The sequence below is a fragment of the Haliotis rufescens genome, unplaced genomic scaffold (assembly GCF_023055435.1).
Source record: "Haliotis rufescens isolate VD_foot unplaced genomic scaffold, xgHalRufe1.0.p SCAF_47, whole genome shotgun sequence".
In the NCBI taxonomy this organism is placed as follows: domain Eukaryota; kingdom Metazoa; phylum Mollusca; class Gastropoda; order Lepetellida; family Haliotidae; genus Haliotis; species Haliotis rufescens.
The window spans coordinates 1997014-2020460 of record NW_025964190.1 but is presented as its reverse complement, the minus strand read 5'-3'; the positions used below and the strand labels follow the sequence as shown (position 1 = coordinate 2020460).

General features: G+C 40.3%; 1 protein-coding gene across 8 annotated transcripts in view; it reads left to right on the top strand.

Annotated features, from left to right (window-relative positions):
• Positions 1-21665, top strand: part of LOC124151280 (phospholipid-transporting ATPase IF-like) — a 128341-nt gene extending 106676 nt beyond the window's left edge. For 5 of the 8 annotated variants that reach the window (XM_048383360.1, XM_048383365.1, XM_048383364.1 and 2 more), the window contains 11 exons: positions 1853-2006; positions 2855-2957; positions 3064-3209; positions 3824-3883; positions 6935-7062; positions 8709-8767; positions 9356-9435; positions 10035-10100; positions 11428-11534; positions 12458-12623; positions 19738-21665. In XM_048383360.1, the coding sequence (XP_048239317.1) occupies positions 1853-2006; positions 2855-2957; positions 3064-3209; positions 3824-3883; positions 6935-7062; positions 8709-8767; positions 9356-9435; positions 10035-10100; positions 11428-11534; positions 12458-12623; positions 19738-19878 (1210 nt within the window). In that variant the 3' untranslated portion in view covers positions 19879-21665. The other 3 variants (XM_048383362.1, XM_048383361.1, XM_048383366.1) reach the window with 3 other exon arrangements.
• The last annotated feature ends 1782 nt before the right edge of the window (positions 21666-23447 follow it).

The following is a 23447-nucleotide window of genomic DNA, read 5'->3' as shown; positions in this document are numbered from 1 at the left end:
TGTCTACTTATATACTCATCACCAAAAGAAACATGTACCATAGAAATGTATAGAGAAGTATGTACATTAAGAAGAGATGTGTCCAATGACAAAACTAATAATCAGTCAGTGTTACCACAGTGTCTTTATTCTTATCATGATATGCTGCACATGATTTCCAAACTTTACACGCTAATCCTGCACGAGACAAATGGTGCTTCTCGAGTCATGGATCTATGATGTCACATGTGATGCATTCTTGAGCATCAGTTTAAACAACACACCAGTATGTTCGTTTGTGCATCTTTTGAATATGTGTAAGTCTTCATATATTAACCAACATGTATGGTATTCCTTTGGCGGTGAGTTATTTGACCTCCACAGCTGAAATGTCATCCAGAGTCAATTATAATGCCATGCTATCACATAGCAGTAGACCTGTGGAGATCCGGGGTAGAATAGGTCTTCAGCAACCAATGCTTGCTGTAAGAGGCGACTATGGTTGTCGTAAGAGGCGACTAATGTGATTGGGTAGTCAGGTTCGCTAACTTGGTTGATGCACGTCATCGTATCCCAACTGCGTAGATTGATACTCATGATGTCAATCCCTGAATTGTCTGGTCCAGATTTGATTATTGACAGATTATTGACGTCATGTAGCTGGAATAATGATGAGTGCGGCATAAAACAAACAAACAAACAAACAACATAGCAGTATTAATTCTGACTGTGACACTATTAAGAACTGAGAGTCAGATGTGATATAAATGCATTGCTGCAGGCTGTTGTCCAATGAGAGGTCACTAATTGATTACAGGGAGTTCATTCATATGTTGGTATTGGTTGGTTGGTTTGTTGTTTAACGCCGCACTCAGCAATATTACAGCTATATGATGGCGGTCTGTAAATAATCAAGTCTGGACCAGACAATCCAGTGATTGACATCATGAGCATCGATCCACGCAATTGGGATCGATGACATGCATCAGCCAAGTCAGCGAGCCTGACCACCCGATCCCTATTTTGGTATTGGGGTATATTACTGCATGGAAAACCTGCTCGACTTTTCATTGCTGTTGGAAGTGCTTTTTGGTATCATTCCAGCATGCTTCAGCTAACTTTTGCGTGGCAAAAGGGAGATAACTCCCAGATTCATGAACTGTCCGACTGATTCTTGGTGTTCCAAGATGACTTGCTGTAATGCTGTTTGCGAAAACAAATTTTCACTGTCACTGGTCAAGGGAGATAATTCATAAACCGTCGGTGTGAGACATGGTTCCATTCGTCCCATATATCAGTATTCTCATACTACTGTGAAGATCCAGGTTAAGATATGTCTTCAGCAACACATGCTCGTGGACTCTATTATTTATAGACCACTGTCATAGTGCTTGAATATTGGAGTGCGGCGCTAAATGACAAATATTATACATTTTATGGTTCGTGTGTTATATCTTGGCTTTTTCTAACTCACCATAATGAAAAGTAAAATTATCCCCAATTACTCAGTTCTACCCAATCTCTGAATGGGAACTTTGAACTGAGGCCGATCCAACATTTTTAGAAAGGGAGGTGCCAAAATATCAAAATCCTCTCTCAGATAATTTTACTGCCTACAACATACAACATTTGGTTTTCAAGGGTAGGGGGCATGTTTATTTGTTTGTTGTCGAACGCTGCACTCAGCAATATTCCAGCTACGTGACGGCTTTCTGTAAATAATCGAATCTGGACCAGACAGTCCAGTGATTGACATCACGAGCAGCGATCTACACAACTGGGATACGATGACAACCAGATCAGCAAGCCTGACCACCCGATCCTGTTAGTTGCTTCTTACGACATGTTCACTGACATTTTTGCTGTGTTACAGGATAGAGAGATTCCCGGAGCAGCAGTACGCACTGATCATCGACGGGCAGAGTCTGTCCGTGATGATGGCAGAGCACGAGGAGATCCTGATGGAGCTGAGTCTGCACTGTGTGGCCGTACTGTGCTGTCGGATGTCTCCCATACAGAAGGCACAGGTGACTCACACAGACTGTCCCACAGAGTTTTCTAAATGTTATCATTGCCTTCACACAGTAGAAACTGAAATGTTTAGTCCACTAGTCCTTATAGTGATAACGACTGCATCAGTGGTCTAGTGGTAGAGCGTCCGCCCGAAGAGCGGAAGGTCCGGGGTTCGATCCCCGGTCGCGTCATACAAAAAGACTTTAAAAGATGGTACTTGTTGTTACCCTGTCTGGCGCTCGGCATTAAGGGGCTAAAACAAGGACTGGTCGGCTCGGAGTCAGTATACTGTGTCTGAGTGGGGTATTCATGTTAAACTGCAGCATGGTATCTCAGTTTATAGCACTTTAAATCGGGATCAGTCTGGACTAGTACAAGCAGCCACATACACACACACGTGCATGCACATCGCTATATAAGTGCAATAATCTTGGACGCGACGTTAAACCTAATTTCACCTCATCACCTCATAGTGATAACATATAGCAAAACCGTTAGAAATAGCAAACTTCTACTCGTCCTTATGATACCTTAACTATTAGGCAGTTTGGCAAGGACTATAGGACTAGTTCCATTTTCTAACCCTGCTTCATTAAGTATTGTTATGTTATGATCAAACCTGTCAGGACTTAGGTCGAGGACGTCAAAATGGTAACCAAAAACATCCAATAATGTTCCAATATTGAAGTATCAAGTTCTAATGGGTTATCAGCAGCCATGTGTTATGGATTGATATTTTGGTTGTCGTTGTATTCATGGCATGTTTTGTGTAATTTAGAGGTATCAAATGGATACTTAACCCCTTATTTTAACCTGTCAGAATCAAGCATTGTTAAATGAAGAACATATTTTGTTGTGTCAGGTTGTGCGCATGATCAAGCTCTCCCCAACCAAGCCTGTGACAGCAGCTATCGGTGACGGAGCCAATGATGTCAGCATGATTCAAGAAGCTGATGTTGGCATTGGTGAGTACAAGCTATTCATGGGCATAAACCAGCAGTTGATGGGGATATACACTGGTTAGCAGCTGTGTTATAATAGGTGTTTAATTGTGAACACTTCCTGTTCCAGGAATCATGGGAAAGGAAGGGAGACAAGCTGTGCGGAGTTCTGACTATGCCTTTGCCAAATTCAAGTTCCTGATGCGAGCATTCCTTCTTCACGGTCATTACTTCTACATTCGTATCGCCACCCTTGTACAGTACTTCTTTTATAAAGTAAGTTGTCCCCAAGATTGTTCACATTGTTGACTTACCAGCTTGACGAGGTGAGCTTCATGCCTTAATAAAGTGTTTCCAGGTGTAATTGTAAGTCCTCTATAAGGTGAGCTTCATGCCTTAATGAAGTGTTTCCAGGTGTAATTGTAAATCCTGGATAAGGTGAGCTTCATGCCTTAATGAAGTGTTTCCAGGTGTAAATGTAAATCCTGGATAAGGTGAGCTTCATGCCTGAATGAAGTGTTTCCAGGTGTAAATGTAAATCCTAGACAAGGTGAGCTTCATGCCTTAATGAAGTGTTTCCAGGTGTAAATGTAAATCCTGGATAAGGTGAGCTTCATGCCTGAATGAAGTGTTTCCAGGTGTAAATGTAAATCCTGGATAAGGTGAGCTTCATGCCTGAATGAAGTGTTTCCAGGTGTAAATGTAAATCCTAGACAAGGTGAGCTTCATGCCTTAATGAAGTGTTTCCAGGTGTAAATGTAAATCCTGGATAAGGTGAGCTTCATGCCTGAATGAAGTGTTTCCAGGTGTAAATGTAAATCCTAGACAAGGTGAGCTTCATGCCTTAATGAAGTGTTTGCAGGTGTAACTCTCTGTGTGTTCTGTTTCAGAATGTAGCCTTCATCACATGCCAGCTGTATTATACATTCTACTCGGCCTTCTCAGAGCAGGTAAGACGGCATACAACACTGCGGAGATCAATTGTCTCTGTTTACCAGTAATTACCTGTTTTTTACCAGTATAATTTGGCTTGGGCTGACTGCCAGTCCCTGTTCACTGGCAAATAAAGTACCTAATATATCTTCGTTGTTGAACAAGACATCGGCGATATTCATATAAGTATATTTTTCGAACGAAGTCATCTTGTCTGTTACCATCAGGGCTTCCCCTTGTCTGTATTTAGTGCAAGGAATAATGACCCACTCCTCCTGTGTATAGTGTTGAACATCCAGGATCATTGAAGTCATCTCCTAATGTATTTTAATCTAGGAATCCCCGAGATCTTTAACTTTTAATGGCAGAGTCATAAGACAGGACCTGTTGACTACCATAATCTGGAGCAGTAGAAACTAACAGTTTTAGCGCACTCGTCCATATAATGATAACATGTAGCAAAACCCTTCAAAATTTCTACTCGTCCTTAAGCCACTTTAACTATTGGGCAATTTGGCAAGGACTATAGGACTACTGCCAGTTTCTAACGCTTTTCTCTGTGTGTATAACACTGATAGATATGATAAACACATTGCCCCGTTTGTTTCAGCTGGTGTACGAGGCCCTGTACCTCCTACTGAAAGCTCTGATAGATATGATAAACACATTGCCCCGTTTGTTTCAGCCGGTGTACGGGGCCTTGTACCTCCTACTGAAAGTTCTGATAGATATGATAAACACATTACACCGTTTGTTTCAACCGGTGTACGAGGCCCTGTACCTTCTACTGAAAGCTCTGATAGATATGATAAACACATTACCGTATATGACCGCGTATAAGCCGAATTTTGAGGACCAGAAAAAATATTCTGTAGAAAGGGGTCGGCTTATCCACGGGATACACTTTCATGATAGTATTTTTCAGATCGTGATCTGTCAAAAACATCGCCTGAATGACGGTCCGTTAGATCACAACTTCCCGAAAGTTTGGAAGTTGCCACGACTAGAGCCATTATTGTTATAACTTATCAATAAAGTTATTATTATACACCAATGTTGTCATTATTAAAAAAATGTTATGCATGTTACTACTTCCGATAATAAGTTTTCAATTGAATGTTCAAAGTTTATCGTTCTTCGTAAACTCTGCGATCTTTACATGAAACAATATATGTAATTCACAGCTATAATATATAATCCCCAGATGAAATCGCCAATAGCTATTACGTACGTTTTGCAAAGTTCATAAATTGATAGTGAACAAGTGTCTACCTTTATTGAAAGAGGCAAATAAACAACTGTATCGGCGAGTTATTCCGTTCGCCATTTGCAAAAACGTGATCAGCTGTTTCCTGTGACGTCACAAACGGTGACCACTGTGATTGCTTCCTGTTGTTTAAAGCAACACGGTACACAAGGAAATGAGCATTGATAATAACGGGCCGATTGGTATTGTCATGTTGTTTACACAAACATTTTCAAGTTGTGGGTGCTTAGCGATCGTGTTGGGAGTAGGGGCTTAATTCCTTTGTTTTCGAGAGATTAGTTTAATAAACTGGAGAAGCCTGTGAGTAAGTGATGGTCATTCAATGTGTTCATTGTATGATAGTTTATTTAATTCAATTGGATTAACATACAATAGTGGTGTAAAGGGGGTTATTAAAGTTGGTATATTTTTACTGACTGACATTCTCATCATGAGTTTGAAACGAAAACGCCATGCTTACGATGCTGAATTCAAACTGCGAGTCTTCGCTCTAGCAGATATATTTTCTCACGGGTTCATAATTCTATATACACCGATTCACAAAATGGCGCTTCGTTGTTGATGGCAACATATAACGATCATTATGAGATTAAAAAAACCCACGAGAAACAGCTTCCCACATTATGAAAGTGGATGACTGGTTTGTTAAATCTTTATTAGAAATAATAATGACTTTTTCAATATAATTACAACATTTTTCATCTTACATTTTTGAATATCTGCGAGTACCGGCACATGTCTTGCAGTCCGACTTCGCAGTGTTTTTTGCCTTTCAATTCCTGGTTCGGCTTATCTGCGGGTCATACCTTTTTCTTTCGTATTTCAATGGTCAAGTGAACACCTCGGCTTATCTACGGGGTCGGCTAATCCGCGGTCATATACGGTACACCGTTTGTTTCAGCCGGTGTACGAGGCCTTGTACCTCCTACTGAAAGCTCTGTTAGATATGATAAACACATTACACCGTTTGTTTCAGCCGGTGTACGAGGCCTTGTACCTCCTACTGAAAGCTCTGATAGATATGATAAACACATTACCCTGTTTGTTTCAGCCGGTGTATGAGGCCTTGTACCTCCTACTGAAAGCTCTGATAGATATGATAAACACATTACCCTGTTTGTTTCAGCCGGTGTATGAGGCCTTGTACCTCCTACTGAAAGCTCTGATAGATATGATAAACACATTACCCTGTTTGTTTCAGCCGGTGTATGAGGCCTTGTACCTCCTACTGAAAGCTCTGATAGATATGATAAACACATTGCCCTGTTTGTTTCAGCCGGTGTACGAGGCCTTGTACCTCCTACTGAAAGCTCTGATAGATATGATAAACACATTGCCCTGTTTGTTTCAGCCGGTGTATGAGGCCTTGTACCTCCTACTGAAAGCTCTGATAGATATGATAAACACATTGCCCTGTTTGTTTCAGCCGGTGTATGAGGCCTTGTACCTCCTACTGAAAGCTCTGATAGATATGATAAACACATTGCCCTGTTTGTTTCAGCCGGTGTATGAGGCCCTGTACCTCCTACTGAAAGCTCTGATAGATATGATAAACACATTGCCCTGTTTGTTTCAGCCGGTGTACGAGGCCCTGTACCTTCTACTGAAAGCTCTGATAGATATGATAAACACATTACCCTGTTTGTTTCAGCCGGTGTACGAGGCCTTGTACCTCCTACTGAAAGCTCTGTTAGATATGATAAACACATTACACCGTTTGTTTCAGCCGGTGTATGAGGCCCTGTACCTCCTACTGAAAGCTCTGATAGAAATGATAAACACATTGCCCCGTTTGTTTCAGCCGGTGTACGAGGCCCTGTACCTCCTGTTGTATAACATCACCTTCACATCTCTACCTATTCTCATATACGGCCTGTTCGAGAAGCACCTCTCCCAAGACACATTGCTCAATAGGCCAGAGCTGTACAGGTGAGTTAGCCTCCAGTCACTACCTTAGCAGAAACTGTGTACCAATCTCGGGGCAGTGTGATGGCCCAGTGGTGAGGTAGCCTCCAGTCACTACCTTAGCAGAAATTGTGTACCAATCTCGGGGCAGTGTGATGGCCCAGTGGTGAGGTAGCCTCCAGTCACTACCTTAGCAGAAATTGTGTACCAATCTCGGGGCAGTGTGATGGCCCAGTGGTGAGGTAGCCTCCAGTCACTACCTTAGCAGAAACTGTGTACCAATCTCAGGGCAGTGTGGTGGCCCAGTGGTGAAAATGAGAACACCTGAATGCCTGGGTTTGATTCCCTCATAGGTACCAGCTTGAAGAACTTCTTGATGTCCTCTGTTGTCATTGCTGGAATATTGCTAACAGTAACAGCAGAGTAAAACCCAACTCCCTCACTCACTTATCAGTTCGACCCGTGAAGATTCCGGGGTAGAATAGGTCTTCAGCAACCCATGCTTGCCGTAAAAGGTGACTATGCTTGTCGTAAAAGGCGACAAACGGGATCGGGTGGTCAGGCTCGCTGACTTGGTTGATGCATGTCATCATATCCCAATTGCGTGGATCGATGGTCATGATATTAATCACTGGATTGTCTGGTCCAGACTCGATTATTTACAGACCGCCGTCATATAGCTGGAATATTGCTGAGTGCGGTGTTAAACAACAAACCAACCAACCAACCACTTATCAGTTCAGAAAATAGTCAATGTCATTAAAATCAGATCTTAGACTTCTCTACAAAGATCAGAGAACATCCCATCATGGGTCATGTCAGAACAACCATTCAGAGTGTTGAAAGTGAAAGTTGGAATGTGTTTTCTAATCAAGCAGCCTCAGACTTTTAACTGGGTATACCCGTAGACAGGTAGGGACTGATTCTGTTACAATCATCTGTCTTCCTTCAATGTGATAAACATTTCAAATAGAAGAGACTTTCCATAGAGTGGGAAGGACTGCTATATGATCTCGGCTATCTATTAGACAATCCATAGTTTTCTTTTGTTCGGTCTCCTAATTTAAATCAGGAACTTTATCAAAATATTTTCAAATTGTGGGCGGTCGGGTAGCCTAGTGGTTAAAGCGTTCGCTCCTCACGCCGAAGACCGGGTTCGATTCCCGACATGGGTACAATGTGTGAAGTCCATCTCTCTCTAGTGTCCCCTGCCATGATATTCCTGGAATATTGCTAAAAGCGGCGTAAAACCATACTCACTCTCACTTTTCAAATCATAGTCTAAAATGGAAGTTGCCAGGTTGAAACTAACACGTGCTGTAAAGCTTGAGAAAGCTGCTTTCTGATTGGCTAATGTTGACTTCTGGTTAATCATGTCATTGGTTGGTCAAAGTTTGCTTGAGGCTGTTCTAATGTGACTTGTAGTGGGATGTCCTCAGATCTTCGATTACTGGTAGCGAGTGCTAAGATCTGATTTTAATGAGATTGAGGAAAATAGTCACATTGATGAGGAATTAATCTGACAAAAAACAATACACATGACATTTATTAACATTTGAGGGAGATTTTGAATAGTTTACATTTTTTTAAACCAGCTTCACATCTATTTGTGAGTCACAAATAAATTGAGAGAGGTTATAATGATTATATTTATTTGATTTGTTTTGCAGAAGAATTACAAGAAATAGAAAGTTGTCTTGGAAACGCTTTCTGTTGTGGAATTGTTTAGGTAAGTATCACATATATGCACTTAACCATCCTGGAACAAGCATTGCAATATTGGTGAGGCGAGGTGAAAAGGGGTTTAACGTTGGTCCAAGATAATTGCACTTATATAGCGACGTGCATGTACGTGTGTGTGTGGTTGCTTGTACTAGTCTGGACTTATGCCGATTTATAGTGCTAGCTCACTGAGATACCATGCCGCAGTTTAACATGAATACCCCACTCAGACACAGTATACTGACTCCGAGCCGACCAGTCCTTGTTTTAGTCCCTTAATGCCGAGCGGCAGACAGGGTAACAACATTGCAATATTGGGATTCAGGGTAGAACGTGTTGCCAGCACCCCGGCCCATTGCTAGTCGTAAGTGGCGACTTGGGAACCCATTGTGATTCTGGGTTAGAATAGGTTGTTATAAGGGGCCACTTTGTGAATTGGGTGGTCAGACTGGGTGATTTAGTTAAAATGAACAGTTTTCTTCATCTATAAATGTAAAAAAATATTTAAAAAATTCAAAACATTTAAGTAGGTCGATAAATATTCAAAAACAGTCATACAAGGAGAATGGCAGCATATTATTTTTTCTCATTGCAGGCCTCTGGCATAGTGTTGTACTCTTCTTCGGTACCTATCTTCTGTTCAACAACGATGTCTCGCTGTGGCCTTCAGGAAAGGTAGGTGTCAGCACACAGGTATTCATGATGTGTTTCACGCCGTGTCTTGCCGTTATGCCTCCGCGAAATGGAAGGGGGATATAGGAATGGGTGCTGTCCGTCCGTCACATCTGTTTCTGGAGCAAAACTCAATAAACACGAGAGATATGAAGCCTTTGATAGGCATTTAGAAGTTGGGAAAACATAAATACATGACACTTTTTATGGATAGCAACTTCTTTTATTCTTTGTGCAACGTTTCAGAGCTACTTCTTGCTCCTTCATCTGGTGCCTAGTAAGTGTATAGTGTACTATCTATATATCATGATGTTTATGCAAGAGATATCTTAACCAAACATGGCACATAGATAGGTCTAGTGGTGAACTGGTGCCTTTTGATAGTTTTGGATTTTTTAAGAATTTATTTTTCATGTTTCCATGGCTTTGACTTTGACTAAAAATGGCGGTAGTGCTTGTTTCTGGATCAGTTCTTGAAACCGTACAATATTTCTTGCCTTGCACACAACCGGACATGTCATATTGGCGGGGGATATGAATATTTCATGCTTGTTTTACATGGGAGGTACTACCACTAGTTCATGTTGTATTTCTCATTTCAGAGTATGGGTATATGGAGCTACGGGACGGTCTTGGTGCTGTGCTGCGTATTTGTTGTCAATATCAAGGTAATAAACATTCAGTAATAGCAGAGTATCTTTCTGTACTGTAAATATCAGCACAGGAATTATAATAATTGTATTATACGCGTGCTTGTGGGTTTCACCAAAGTGGTAAACGTCTGAGACCTGCATCACTTCGGGCTCTCATCCCACATTAAGCTGACACGCTGTGATATAACTTGAATACTGTTCAAAGCAGTGTTAAAACCCATACTCACTCACTCAATCACTCAATATGCAAGTCCTTGATGAGCATAATACACGTTTTATTCATAATACTTGATAATTATGATGGGGAAACACACAAGGGTAATAATCCCTTTATCATACAATGATATTTTACATTTTTAACCAAAACCAGGGAGGGCTTCATCCAAGTTATCAATTGTCTAAATGCTCAAAATACCAGAAACAAAATAAGAAAACATCAGGATATGTTATAGTGAAACAAAAGTGTGCTGCTGTAAAAAAAGGAATTCGATCAAAGCGTACCAGAGAAAGACCATATGCAGCATGCACACAACTGAAGTCATGACATCTAAGATTAAACTCAGTGGGAAGACAGTGGGGTACAAAAGTTAAAATGTGAGGTTGCAGGTTGGATTCATGTCATAGAATTTTCACATGAAAAAAAGTTTGAACTTTTAACCAATCAAAAACCAACTTTATATTCATATCAAAAGGCCAGTTCAAAAGGCCAGTTCATATAACTTCAATTGTAAAACCTAGGTCTTACTATCCCAATGTAAAACCTCAAAGCAGGTTTATAAGACTTCTGTTGTAAAGCCTAGGCCCTACAATTCAAATGTAAAATCTCTGACCAGGTCTCACACGATGTAGTACCTCTTACAAAGTTGACCGCCTCCGTGGTCCAGTGGTAGAGCGTCCGCCCGGAGAGCGAAAGGTCGTGGGTTCGACCCCCGGCCATGTCATACCTAAAGACGTTAAAAGATGGTACTTGTTGTTACCCTGTCTGGCTCGGCATTAAGGGGCTAAAACAAGGACTGGTCGGCTCGGAGTCAGTATACTATGTCTGAGTGAGGTATTCATGTTAAACTGCGTCATGGTATCTCAGTGAGGTAGCACTATAAATAGGCATCAGTTCGGACTAGTACAAGCAGCAACACAAACACACACACGTGCATGCACGTCGCTATATAAGTGCAATAATCTTGGACGCGACGTTAAACCCCATTTCACCTCACCTCACCTCAACTCACCTCACCTCACACAAGGTTACAATGAGATAGAAGATATCTACAATACAATAGGCAAGTGGCAGTTGGCTGCTAAGTCGTGTTCAGTGATGTGAGACTGTGGATGTCTACTTCAGCTGGGCCTGGAGACGTACTGCTGGTCAGTACCCATCTTGCTGTCTTTCGGAGTCACCTTCGCTGGATTCTTCCTCGTAATCATCGTCTACAACTTCGTGTTTTGGCCGTAAGTATTCCGTCGTAATGAGTGTTGGTGGAGTTTGCTGTTACCGACTGAAATGTAGCTTTGGTGTTAGGATACGATGACATGCATCAACTAACTCAGCGAGCCTGACCACCCGATCCCATTAGTCGCCTCTCATGACAAGCATAGTCAACTTTTACGCCAAGGATGGGCTGCTGAAAATCAATTCCTACCTGGATCTTCAGGGGTCGGGTAGGATGTAATTGGGACATTTCATGTCCCCAGAACAGATTGCTGTCAGTCAGAAATGGGCTTCACATCTTGAACCCGTGTAATCAAACTTGAGCCTTTGGCATGCGTGATGAGTGAAAAACTCAACTACTAAGCTACTCCACTGCCCCAGATCTAGAATGAAGACAAACAAATAGTAATGAAGCATTTTTGAGACAATTTGTCAATAGGTTTTACCGTATTCGACATAATAAGCGCCCAGGGCACTTTCAAAATTAGAAACAGGGGGCTCTTATAAGAGTATTATTTTGATGAAACAACACAGTTGAAAGATCGAAAATTTCGTGGATTATGCTGACAGCCTGAAATGTTTACATATGACAGCTATGTTTTTCCCATAATTAAGGATGCATATAACACACATGTTATTCACAAATAAATAAGTCAATCGGTAGGGGTGGTAATTTGGATATCACTAGCCAATATATTAACAAATATCGCCGAGGGCGCTTATTAGAGTGGGGCGCTTATTACGTCGAATATGGTAATTATAGTAATTTAAATAAATTATGTAAATTGATAGTGACACTAAATGTGTTTTTTACATTTTACAAATTTCTAGTCTGTTGAATAAAACAAATATTGCTTTTCACTTTCATTTTTTCACATTTCAATTTGGGGGAGTTGGGTTCGTAAACCTAGGTTTAGAAAAATCTGACCTGTCTGTGTTGCAGATCGTGGGCCATGGACCACCCGTACCTGCTCCAGGTGTTCACGACGCTGTTGTCGTGTGGCACGGCGTGGCTGGCCATCCTACTGCTGTGTGTGACGGCCCTCCTGCCCGACATCTGTCTCAGGGTGTGGCACGACACAATGAAAGTGCAGCCGGCGGAAATGACGGTATGTGCCGATCCTCTCACGGGTAGACATTGATGTTTACAATGTTGGAATCTATTTATTAGGGCTGGCACGATACACCAACTGTACGATCAGATACATATCATGGTACTTTGCTCACAATCCGATATGTATCGTGATACTTGCATGTGCTCTTATCTGTAGTCCCTAAGCCATTTTGTCATCGACAGGTTGACCATATACCTGGCACACTGATGATTTACAGTTGGCAGTGCCAAGTATGGCACAATGGATGAAAATTCTGTGTTTTCACTGCTAATCTTCACTGCTAATTAGTTTTTAGGGAAACAGTTATTAAAGCAAACACTTCCTGTGTGACTGTGATCGATACTTGTATCGAGACGTAAGAAATCGTGATCCATCGACGCATTGGTGTATCGTGCCACTACTACTGTTTATAGGAAATTATATAACATGTAATATTCATTAGGGCTGGGACGAGTCTTAATTTACTACCTGGGTATATGACCCCCTATTACCCAACCCTGCCCGGTACCTGCTGTAGGTCTCAAGTTGGGGGTAAGATGTCTTTTGGGGAATTGTTTCTCTGGAGCATTGGCAGAATGTGTTTAGATTCATGTATAATACGATCTGGTCATGCATACACAGAAGTTTTATCTTTACTCAAACATATAAAAGTCAGAAGAAATGAGAGTATAGTCAGAAAAAAATGTGAACATTAGCGCCTACTGTAAAACTGTTTTATCATTATTAAACAATGTATGACGTGACTAACCATGGGTCCGGTAGTCTGATGGTACCTGGGTCCTTCTCAGGACCCACCCGATCCGAGTACCCAAGTTACCTGTCCCAGCTCTAATATTCATCTTATATATAGTACACATATTCAGCTGTTGAATGATAGATATAACATGTTATATTCAGCTGATATATAGATGTATAACATGTCAATCAGCTGATATATAGCAGATGTATGACATGTTATATTCAGCTGATATATAGCAGATGTATAACATGTTATATTCACCTGATATATAGCATATGTATAACATGTTATATTTACCTGATATATAGCAGATGTATAACATGTTATATTCACCTGATAGATAGCAGATTAAAACATGTTACATTCAACACCTTGATCTGAAATTAAAAGAAATTAATTTCTGTGAAACTCTAACAAAGTGATTAGAAGTAATGTCACTCAGTTTTATCAGAATGTTTTGTAGAAATAAAGCTGGAAGTAAGTCATTCATCAGTGAAACGTTTATTTGTGGCTGAAATATTTGATAATGTTCCTTTCAGATTCCAAGCCAAGATAACACATTTTATCGAAATTATGGAACATTTTCTACAGATATTAAAAGTTGACATAAAGTTTGAGTTGAGAAGTATATTAATTATATGTCTCATTGAGAAGACACGCCTGGACTGTGTGTTAGGTTGATCTGAATTTCTGAAGACAATCAGTTACTAGATCTTATCGCCTCTATTTATTGTTTTTAAAATAAATATTTATTTTAATATCAAATGTTTTCCTTTCCCTGCTGCCATCTGCACTATAGGAGGAGGAAGAAGAGAGTGACAAAATGTCCATTTCTTTTACAAAGCGCTCTGGCAAATTGACAATATCTCAAACAAATCTTATAGAGGACTAGGTAAACGTTATCTCTCTCCTGGTGAACTGTTTCCTTTGTGTCAGCTTGTGTCCTCCTATTCTCACCTGCCAGACACAGACTCACTGCTGGCCCACTGACTACTCTTGAACAGGCCTTCTCTCCATCAGCATTGTAGGGAATTAATAGGGGCCTTGTGTCCTGGCGTCTCCGTGGATTAATCGAAGCACCCCTAAAATCCCTATCCATAACATAAGGGACCCTCACTGATTAAGTCCTTGAGTTCCTACACATATCTGTGTAGAGACTTGCACACATATCTGTGTAGAGATACGAATACAAGCATGTGTGTGTGCGTGTGCGTGTGCGTGTGCGTGTGCGTGCGTGCGTGTGCGTGCGTGCGCGCGAGTGCGTGCGTGCGTGCGTGTGTGTGTGTGTGACTTGCACTCGCACAAGCCTGTCGAATACAAATGTGTGCGTGTGTGTGTGTGTGTGACTTGCACTAGCACTAACCTGTCGAATACGCGTGCGTGCGTGCGTCCGTGCGTGCGTGCGTGCGTGCGTATGTGTTGCCTACTCCATTGGGAATGAACCAAATATTCAGAGATGAGACACTATGGTAATTAGAGCCCCTGGGACACTGCAGTCAGTAATTTTTACATGATAGACACCTGTGTGAAATTGGGAGATAAGTTATTTGGCAGCCCATGCCTGATCAGCAGAGACAAGGCCTTCTTTAGACTGAGTCTGGAGGTACAGTTGGTGGCTGTGTCTGGCACTTCTCTACTTCCTTTCACTGCATGTCTATGATATATAGCATAGAGAATAGCCTAGACATAGAGAATAGCTCACCCATAGAGAATAGCTCACCCATAGAGAATAGGTGCAAGATTTGTGTTGGTCTCAGGTGCAGACCAGCTTGTTCAGTATTCTTAGCCTGGATATGTTAGTACACTACCGGTAATATAACTTGACCTATGTTTATGTCTTCCTTGTAAATATAAAAAGGTACACCTTAAGATATTTTCTCATCCAGGTAACTCCTAGCTTTCACAGTGAAGGGTAAATATCATTTTAGTGACAATAAGGTAGACTGACAAGTGTGTCTAGAATAATCAAAGTTCATATTTTCCGAATTCCATCTTTGCAACTCCTATGAGTTTCTGAGAAGTCCTGTAGTGTGATCTGTGTCATCCTTCCTGTAATCTCCTGTGTTCCTGTTGCCTGTTTATTGTATTTATTCATGATTTTTTAAATAATGATATTTTTTTCCATATTTTTAATTCATAATTCATAATTCATAATCTTACACTTTGTCAATACACAAACAACTGAACAACTGAATTCATATGTTATTTTGGAAATAATTATATATTAATTCAGTATTTGAAAAGTCTTTCCTTAGTTTGGAGCTGTTGAGACTGTTATCGATTAACCATTTTATTAGCTTTGCCAATACGTTGTATGATTTGTATCTGTAAAGACAGATATGTGTCACAGTTTCTTAGTAAGGTTGTAAGCAACGTTTGAGTGATACCATCAGTTGATGCCTCACCATTCACAGATGAATCCCCCCCTCTCCCCGATGTTTTTACTGCCCTTCGTCTCTTACAGTATTTGTTCTTGTCTCTGCTGCTGTTTCTGTCTTCATCTTCTGTCATAGACTTGCCAAGCCATGTTCTCAAAAGAATGACTTCAATTCAGTTCAATTTATTTTTGAATTAGGGGAGATTTCTAATCTATCAGTTTAATCTTTTATGAATACCTCTCCAGCTTGATAACAGTGTTAGAATCTATATCGAAATGTCACTAAATGCAATAAACCAGAACTTGTCCATAAATTTGTATGTTTTCTTGTATGAATATCTCATATTCAAATATATTACATGTAACATAATAAAAAAAAATTTAAGAGGTTTAAGATGATTATCCCCAAATGATCAGTGTACCTCAGTATCTCATGGTTCAATTGGCAAGTCTCTCCTGTGCTGTTGTAACGACTGTCGCCTTCTCTAGATGTTAGTCGTGTGTGTCTGTACATAGCGGGTCCCAGGGACATACCTTCTGTTTCTAGTTTCCTGTAGATACAAAACTGCATTTTATATGTTGATTCCAATATGATACCACTCTGTATGAATGTCTGGGACACCTCAATATAGGGTATAAATTCTTGGTATAAGTGAGTGAAGCATTCAGTCTTTCAAAAACAAACATATATTTTAGTTCCATTTGCACAGTATCAAAGCACTCTTTTATATTATGCCAATTACATCATACTGGGAGTACTATTGAGAGTATATTTGTGTTCTGTGTGGGTTTTCTTTCCGCCTTCTGTGGAGTGTCCTCAGATCATCATAATGGAGTAAACGATCTGATTTTTAATAAGATTAAAAATATCAACTGTCTTATCAACCAGGGCAGTGTTCCACAAACCAGTCTTAGCACAAAGACAGTCAGAACTCCCATACAGATTGTAGTAGTTCCCACACACCAAATTATTACAGTCATAGCTAAGAGTGAGTGAGTGAGTTGGGTTTAACGCCCCTTTTAACAGTATTCCAGTTATATCGCAGCGTGTCGGCTTAATGTGGAGGAAAGCCCGAAGTGATGCAGGTCTCGGATGTTTACCACTTCATTGAAACCCACAAGCACGGGTATGGTGCTGACAAAGCTAGAAACATAATCGGGGCGAACCTGGTCGTAGCTAAGAGTATCGTAACACAGATTTACAATAGTCATAACTAGGAGTATCGTTAAACAAATTTACAATACTTGGAGCACTTGGGCATTGTAAAACACAGATTTATGATAGTCGTAGCTAAGTGTATCGTAACACAAATTTACAATACTTGGAGCACTTGGGCATTGTAAAACACAGATTTATGATAGTCGTAGCTAAGTGTATCGTAACACAAATTTACAATACTTGGAGCACTTGGGCATTGTAAAACACAGATTTATGATAGTCGTAGCTAAGTGTATCGTAACACAAATTTACAATACTTGGAGCACTTGGGCATTGTAAAACACAGATTTATGATAGTCGTAGCTGAGTGTATCGTAACACAAATTTACAATACTTGGAGCACTTGGGCATTGTAAAACACAGATTTATGATAGTCGTAGCTGAGTGTATCGTAACACAAATTTACAATGGTCATAGCACTAAGAGTATCGTAACAGATGTACAACAGTCGTAGTTCTCAGATTGCTTTGTGAAACAGTGCCCTGTCTGTGGTTGCCTACTGGAGCTGTAGACTTCAGAGTCAACACTGGTTGATAGGTCATTCATTTATATCTTCTTTGTTGGGAATATCCATTTTTATGCAGAAAATGAAAAGAAAGAAAATAGTCTGAAAATTATCGTTTATCTTTCCCACATTTCCCATATTTCAAAAGTCTTTTTGTACATTCAAGAGGAGTTATCTTTCCTTTCAATTCCTGCACTATATCGCCTAACAAAGTGGTCCAACAACGTTGCACATATTGCACAAGGGATGACGGCTGGGATTCATGAAGGTTGCACACAATATTGTGGGTTGTTGGTTTGTTGTTTTACGCCGCACTCAGCAATATTCCAGCTATATGACGATGGTCTGTAAATAATCGAGTCTGGACCAGACAATCAAGTGATTGATATCATGAGCATCAATCAACGCAATTGGGATCGATGACATGATTCAATCAAGTCCTGATAACACAGGTCACATGCTAAATATTTTCCCATGTCTGATACTTGATTAAGCAAGGGGTTTTGTGAAAATCAGGGTGTTTGCATGCTCAGATGGAATGATACAATCAACACTGCTAGTAGAAGTGATTTCTTGTGGCTAGGTGAAGGTTTTTTTTCTGATTTATTGTTATTTTTTCTTTAAATTAATTTTGTGGTCCATAGATGCTACAAAATGTGATTTTTGTATCTTGACATGTTGAATATGTTTACACATTTAAATTCAACAGAAATATTGTTTTGAATATCATCAATTGAACAATAGAAATAATACTTTCAATATTATCAATTTCAAAACAGAAATATTGATTTAAATATATTATCAATTACAAGAATTTTCACAGTGTCTGCTGAAGTTGCAAAGGTCAAGAAAGAAGCTTACCTGTGCTTAACCTTTTTCTTTGTGTATATGTAGTACTGTAGTCTTTCATTTGGCAACAAAGAAAATTAATCAGGCCTTTTACTGGTCTGCATCTGACTCTGTCAGTGGGATGTGAAATGTGTCACTCTGGGGATGCCTATTTTTAACTACCGTATTTGACGCAATAAGCGCCCAGGGCGCTCCCAAAATTAGAAATAGGAGGCTCTTATTAGAATATTATTTTGGTGAAAAAAAGTTCAAAGATCGTAAATTTCATGGTTTATACTGTCAGCCTAAAATGTATATAGACGACAGATATATTTTTCCAGAATTTAATTGCCCCTTCATTAAGGGTGCATATAACACACAAGTGCGTATTATACACGAATAAATAAGTCATGTGAACATCGATCAGTCGGAAGGGGTGCTAATTGGGATTGTTCACTAGCCAATATATTAGCAAATATCGCTGTTGGCGCTTATTAGAGCGGGGCGCTTATCACGTCGAATACGGTAAGAGATGTGAGCATGAGAGAGCAATTTCATGCATTCTGTATGTTATTGAAACCCTTTATCGCAGATAACAAATGACTGTGAAATATAGATTAAGAGATAAATGTAATTATTCAAAACCTTGTTCAATGTATGAAATGATGGAATGATTATTCATGTTGGGATCGCTCACATGCTTGCATGTGTATTGCGAGTTTGTATAAATGCAGCTGAGAGAGTTGATTTAGCCTCACTTTGAAAGTATTTCAGTTATATCACACGTCAATACATGTGGCAGATAAACAATAAATTGATGAAGTTCTTAGACCTTTTCCTCTTTGGTGATCCCTCAGTGGGACTTGGAGCTGACAAACCAAGAATCATAATCTAGTGAATGTTGGATTCGAACCCAGATCAGCGGATCCTAGCAGGGCTGGGGACACAACACTGCATGGTGAATTGCAGCACCTTGAGTTAATGTGTGCTTGCTTCAGGTTCAGTGTCTGTGAGGATTTGAACCCGGATCAGCAGATCCTAGCAGGGCTGGGGACACAACACTGCATGGTGAATTGCAGCACCTTGAGTTAATGTGTGCTTGCTTCAGTTTCAGTGTCTGTGAGGGCTTGAGCATGTTCTTCAGGGTTAGAAACTAACAGTGTTTTGTCCACTAGTCCTTATAATGTTAACATATAGCAAAACCCTTAAAATGGGCCAATTTCTACTTGTCCATATGATGCCTTCACTATTGGGCAGTTTGGTAAGGACTACAGGACTAGTGCCAATTTCTAATGCTGTTCTTATGTCTGTATAGGATGTGTGTGAATGTGATGAACAGATGCCAAGAGTATAATTCTCAGATCCCATTTATTTGGACACTTCCAAACACTTGACAATACCCCGTGCTCGTCAACTTATCATATACTTCTTCTGTTCCAGGTATCCAAAATGAGTACTGGAAAGGTAAAGCCAGTCTGTCAATCAAATGGCGTGGTGACTGTCACATCATTCCTCTCTTCATCAAAGAAGGAGGTTCTGGAAATGCAGTCTCTGGACCACCTTGATTCTGTCAGCGTGTAACTTGATCCAAGTTACAGACTGTGACTTTTGCTTCAAGAGTGAAGCCTGACTTGCTGAATGATTTTCTATCTTGTAGGGACCGGTCATTTATTATAGGGATGGATGGTCAGAGGGTATCAGGGGAGAGTCACCAAATATGATATTCGCAAGGGGAGGGTTATAAAAAATATTACACATATTTTGATGAGGTCATTTAGCAATAGCCATCTTATTATATAGTATGAAGTTCTTTTGCATTTTGTCGTTTTGGGGAGGGTCATTTTTGTAGGACATGGCGAGGGTCATCCAAAAGTATGACAAGCATTAGGGAAGGGTCATTATTTTCAGTACATTAAAACCTCTTGACCAAATGGATGACCGGTCCCTAAGACTAGGTGATGATATTCCTTTTATATCAATACAGATCATGATGCACAAACATGGTAGATTTAGTGGGCTCAGGGTTTTTTTGTCAGGGACTTTTGAGGGGCATTAATGTAAAAGTTAGGTTAGAATGACATTGTTATAAAAATAGTTATTATTTTTCATGAATGATGTCAATAGACGGCAGTATGTGTCTGACTGAAAACATATTTCATCGATGGAACCATAACTGCCTCTTAAGAGACGATTTCAAGATTTCAAATTGAATGAGCTGCCTGAGAATCGTCCACCCTGTTATTTGTGTATGTTGAGTGATGCGTTAAGCAGCAAACATATACTGTATGTACATAAGAATCAGCCATTGTTTATTTATAGAATTCTTCATCAATCATGTAACATATTCATCATAATCACCTCTCTCAAAGTGCCTAAAAACAGTTGTCATAGCAACATGATGATGACAGTCAGTGAGGTGATCTGACTGTGACTGTACCTTGTATAGAGACCTCGACCATGTTAAGAGAAGAATTGTGTTGTGCCAGCTCAGCATGTGATCAATCCAAGCAACACAGGACTTGGTGACTCTGTCTTGAGACCTTGATGTGTGTCCAAGCTGAAGAAGGACATCTCGTTGGTCCAGGATTGGTATTCCTGGTGACACGGACCGTGATGTTTTGTTGGTCCAGGATGGGAATTCCTGGTAACATGGATCTTGATGTTTTACTGGTCCAGGATTGGTATTCCTGGTGACACGGACCGTGATGTTTTACTGGTCCAGGATTGGTATTCCTGGTCACACAGACCATGATGTTTTGTTGGTCCAGTATGGTGTTGGTCCAGGATTAGTATTCCTGGTGACATGGACCGTGATGTTTTACTGGTCCAGGATTGGTATTCCTGGTCACACAGACCATGATGTTTTGTTGGTCCAGTATGGTGTTGGTCCAGGATTAGTATTCCTGGTGACACAGACCGTGATGTTTGAAGCTAGTTTAGATTTAATATATAATCATTATTCATTGCACATGAGAAATGGTCTTTAGCCATTCTGACCATCAAGATATATATTTTTAACCTCCCGGTATTTTTGTAAGCATTTGTGACCACACTGTCCTGCCTCCAAGTAGCACATTCCAGGCAGCCCCAGCAGACTTTCATGGACTGCCAGGTCTTGGTTGAAGGAGATGAACAGATGGAGACAAAGACAGCTTCTTGGCTTCGGGTGATACGAATACTGTTTGAAAGAATTCATTTGCCATTTGTTCCATTTGCCTTAATCAGCTGATCAACATCATAACGAAGCCATGTCTTCAAAACTGGATAGGTTTGAGTTTGTGGAACTTTCGATTTTCGAGGTCCTCTTGCACAAAGCGATCTTAGCGCTAAGATGATCGTAACTCCAATACTTTAACATAGGCTTACAATAGTTGTAGCGATAAGATCGTTTTGTGCAAGTGGGCCCTGGTCCTCTTGCACAAAGCGATCTTAGCGCTAAAGAGTATCGTAAGCCAATGTTAAAGTATGGGGGTTATGGCATCTTTGCGCTAAGATCACTGGATGCAAGTGGGCCTCTTGCATAAAGTCATCATAGTGCTACAACTGTTCCAAGTCCTATGTCCTCTTCAAATCCAGAATCATACGTCATGTTTTTGCAACCCTTGCGATACCGGGATATGTTTCTGAAAAGAAAGCCAGTGTGGGAGGAATCGTGTCATTATTTCAGCGTTCTAAACACAGTCTGTCTTTTACTAAATTTTGTCAATTTATATAACAATTAGTGACAGTTTTAGTTTTCCAAACTGAAGTTTCAGATAATATCAGTGTCATCATTTTCAAAAAGACTCCTTTAAGAAATGTTAAGACACTTTGTAAAAAGTCTTCAATGATAAAATATAAGCTAAATGTGAACTGGCCATTCCTTTGGGAAAATATAACCTGAACTAACGGTCAACAGAGACCTACAGCAATCTCAGCCTTACAATCACCTTAAAACTCTGTGTTGAGTGATTACCGGAGTAAGCATACCTGCATCAACATAGACTTGGGAAAATAATAGCACTACGATCACTTGCTGACCTAGAAGTTGAAACCCTGCTTTTGAGTGGGTCTCCAACAGAGACATCATTGTTTCTCCTTCAACTCTGCCTTGATGCCGTTGTTGATGGAAGCCTTATAAGGAGTTGTTGTGACAGGCAGACATTGCATCGGTTGTGTACAGTGGACACTGTTGAAGCCGAGCTCTTGCTGGGCGACATTTGTGATATATTTCCAGCAATAGATGTGATACTCTGTGTGCATGCACGATGATGACAGTTACTTGTGCTTTGTTATATATGTGTATGTGCTACGGTAAGCTGCCTGACATTGTCTTGTGTATGTGCTACGGTAAGCTGCCTGACATTGCCTTGTTGATATGCTATGGTAAGCTGCCTGACACTGTCTTGTTGATATGCTATGGTAAGCTGCCTGACACTGTCTTGTTGATATGCTATGGTAAGCTGCCTGACACTGTCTTGTTGATATGCTATGGTAAGCTGCCTGACACTGTCTTGTTGATATGCTATGGTAAGCTGCCCTACACCGTCTTGTTGATATGCTATGGTAAGCTGCCTGACACTGTCTTGTTGATATGCTATGGTAAGCTGCCTGACACTGTCTTGTTGATATGCTATGGTAAGCTGCCCTACACCGTCTTGTTGATGTGCTATGGTAAGCTGCCTGACACTGTCTTGTTGATATGCTACGGTAAGCTGCCTGACACTGTCTTGTTGATATGCTATGGTAAGCTGCCTGACACTGTCTCGTGTTTATGTTGTTGAATTTGAACAGTAGTTGTTTTCGAAGCGTCTAGTGTTATAGAGACATTTGTACAGTGGAAAGGTTTGAAAATATGTCAATGGCAATGTGCAGAACATTTTTTTCATTATTTCAAACAAAAATGTCCGACTGAAATCCATATTCCTATGTTTTTGTGAATAATCATTTGTCAACAGCTATATAGTGATGCCGTTTTTGCCAAGCATATCTAATGAAGTGATGCAAAGACTTTTTCTCTAATTATCATAGAGAGAATGCCACTGAAGTAGACAGAGTCATGTCACTTAAAGTGTGTTGAGTCTCCCCCATAAGCATGTACAATAAATCCAGAGAAGCTGGATGGAAATGATTCAAGCGGAAACAAGAAGTGGAACTTTCTAAACCTGATA